The following is a 3,091-nucleotide window of genomic DNA, read 5'->3' on the forward strand; positions in this document are numbered from 1 at the left end:
GCCTCTTTTAAAAACAACATTAAAATATCAAGGTAGAGTAAAATACAAACTACACCCTTTTAACTTTCTCAAAGAAAAAAAAAGTTATCTAGAGAAAAAAAACAGTATCATATTGCTATTAACTTTCTCAAAGAAAAAGGTTATCTAGAGAAAAAAAAACTATATTCATACATGACATTTTATTTTAAAGGTAGCTCCACAGGTAGTAGAGAAGGAACACTATCAATGCATGTCTTTCCCAAGTGATTATAATCTTACATGTTTAAAAGTATTTCTAATAGACAACCAAGTCTTGTGGGATTGACAACAAGAATCAAACAACACCATAAAAGTATTATGCATACAAGTTACTAACACCATAAGAGTGGTTCCAATCCCACCCTCAAAATGCTAAAGCAAAAGTGTAAATTATAGTGATTAAAACTTAGAAAGATAACAAATGACACTCAATTAAAGATAACAAGCAAAATCTAAAGAGTATATGCCAAATGAAATCCATATATCAAAAGCTACAAATCATGAAAGACTCAAAAGTTACAATGCAACACAAGATTCAACCAGAAAAAAGAGAGATTCATTCCTGAATGTCAATCTTCAACACTTCCTTATCTTCAAGCTTCTCTTTTTTGGTTGGATCAGGTGGAGTATAAATTCTAGGTGGTCCTCTACCCTTGTTCTTGTTCCTTGGTCTTGCCTATAACATTTCAAACTAATATTAGAGCTTGTATAAATACAACATCCATAATAATTTCAGCAAATATCCACAACAAATAATAATAATAAAAACTAAGTGTTTTTAGGTTTATAATAATCTCAAAATTTACTTTTAAGTCTTAGATTCACTTTTCAAATCTTACAAATTGAATTAATAGACTCAATATTAACATAAAATTAAATTAATCGAAAATAAAAATGAAATGGAATGAGATGAAATGATATAAATTTATATTCTATTATTTGAATTAATTAAAAAAAGGATGGAATAGAACAGAATTCGATAGAATGCATTTTATTTCATTTCATCATTTTCTATTGTTTTTTTTTTGTATTTTTAAGGATTTGTTTGAAAGGGAGGGGAATTCAGGACTTTGAAAAACATTAAAAAAATATAAAGAATTTTTTTAATATTTTAAAACTTTTTTTATATAGAATAATAAAATAGTACTTATCTTTAAAATATTTTAAAATTGTGAAATAATATAACAACAAAAATTATATTTGAATAATTTATCTAAACCCTCCAAAACACTCAAAACCTCTCCTCCGATACAATTTTTACTAAGAAATTTTGATTATGTTAAAAAAAAAAATCCCAAATCCTCTCACCTAAATGTTTAACTCAATCTTTTCATTTTTCTTAAAATCCTCCCTTCTTCCCTTCCCTTCTAAACTCTCAAACAAAACCTTATAATTTAGATGGAACATCAAAATTGATATATTCAATTGTGAGATACTCAAACAATAAAATGACATTTTTATTCTATTTTATTTTACTCCGTTTCATACTGTTTTGTTCTACTCAGTTTTTTACTTGTTTTACAATATCCCCCTAAATCTAATCTAGATGGTTTAAAACAAAATGTATACAATTATAGAAATAAAAACATATTTAAGCCTACTATTAATAATAATTCAAGAAAACAAAAAGATGTAAAAATCAATAAATAAAACAAGCATGGAATTTGCAAAGGGTAAAATGGGAAGAGAGAAGAGAACATTACATTTCCAAACGAATGGCTGAAGCGTTTTCCCTTTGCAGTTTTCCTATCGCCTCTACCACAATACACTGAGAAAACCAAATAAACGCAAAATCAAAAAACCGTTTGTAAAATTCACATACAATAAATCAAAACCATTACAAAAGTTTACAATTTCCCGGAGAAATTACCAGAAAGAGTGGTTGGTGAAAGAGAGGAGATTGAAGAAGCTGAGAGCAACGGCAATGAAGAAGTGATGAGCGGTGAGTGAAGAATTTGGGAGCGAGAGAATGAAAGGTGAGAGCATGAAGATTGAAATTGAATGGAGAGTGGAGAAGGTGATGCTAGAAGGAGTGATGATGCGGTAGCCATGACTGAGAGGGAGAGAGGATAGAAAGCAAAGTGCGATAAGGTTGGTTTGAGGAATATATGTGCGCTCGCGGAGAGATTATTTAGATCCAATGGTTAAGAATGCACATCTAGTTAGCAAATCACTTCAACGGTTGATTTTTTTTTTAAAGAAGTATTAATATTTTAAATATGATTTTTTTTAAAATTTGAAATTACTTATTTTTTTTTAAATAAACATTTTAAAATTTTTGATTTTGGATTTTTTTTACTAATAAATAACTTTGTAAAGGTGTTATTAAAAGGTACAATGTAACTAAGGTTTTGCAATAAATAACTTTATAATGGTGTTGTTAGTGACTTTAAAAAAAGGCTATTTATCTAAAACCATTTTTAAATAAAAAATACGTTAGTTTTGTTATGAAGAGATGGTCTCAAGTTTAGATAAAAAGGAAAAAATTATGATAATCCACCATCAATATAACATATTGTCAAGTTCATATGACATGAATCAAATACGTAATAATGTGAATGTTACATTATTATTTGTAAGCAACAGACAATATGGTCAAATACAATATGAAAAGAGTTTTCACATTTTTGATAAAAAAAATAAATAAGAGTTTTCACATTTTTGAGAATGGGTGTGGCTAAAAAAGATAATTCATGAGTCTAGGATTTATTTTAGAACATGGAATATAGACAAATTTATTCAAAAACTTATGGAAATAATATACATTATGGTTATGATGAATATCAACTTCACGTGCATACAAGAAACTAAGTGGATGATGAGTGAAAAAACGAAAAAAAAAAATATAAAGCTCGAGATTTAAGTTTTGGTACATCAATAAAGTTAGATTGAGAAATATGATGGGAGTATTGTAGAAAAGGAGTGGAAGAAGGATATCGTGGATGTCAAATGAGTAGGAGATCAAATCATAGTCCTAAAATTTGTAGTAGAACAAGAGATCTTTAATGTTATTAGTGCTTACTCACCTCAAATTTGGTTAGCATAACACCTTGAAGTAAATTTTTGAGAGGAT

General features: G+C 27.9%; 1 protein-coding gene across 1 annotated transcript; it reads right to left on the minus strand.

The window, feature by feature from the left end:
• Positions 1–300: 300 nt before the first annotated feature.
• On the minus strand, positions 301–2,185 carry LOC127105166 (30S ribosomal protein S31, chloroplastic). Its single transcript, XM_051042323.1, has 3 exons — positions 1,889–2,185; positions 1,722–1,786; positions 301–694 (listed from the first exon to the last, which is right to left on the minus strand). The coding sequence occupies exons 1-3, from the start codon at positions 2,067–2,069 to the stop codon at positions 575–577; spliced, it is 366 nt and encodes a 121-aa protein (XP_050898280.1). The 5' UTR covers positions 2,070–2,185; the 3' UTR covers positions 301–574.
• Between the last annotated feature and the right edge of the window lie 906 nt (positions 2,186–3,091).

This window comes from Lathyrus oleraceus, chromosome 7 (genome assembly GCF_024323335.1).
Source record: "Lathyrus oleraceus cultivar Zhongwan6 chromosome 7, CAAS_Psat_ZW6_1.0, whole genome shotgun sequence".
Lineage (NCBI taxonomy): Eukaryota > Viridiplantae > Streptophyta > Magnoliopsida > Fabales > Fabaceae > Lathyrus > Lathyrus oleraceus.

Coding starts and splice junctions, on each gene's coding strand:
- LOC127105166 (XM_051042323.1), bottom strand. CDS start 2,069: ATGGCTACCGCATCATCACTCCTTCTAGCATCACCTTCTCCACTCTCC. Junction 1,787..1,888: donor TTCACCAACCACTCTTTCTG/GTAATTTCTCCG, acceptor TGGTTTTCTCAG/TGTATTGTGGTAGAGGCGAT. Junction 695..1,721: donor TCAGCCATTCGTTTGGAAAT/GTAATGTTCTCT, acceptor GAAATGTTATAG/GCAAGACCAAGGAACAAGAA.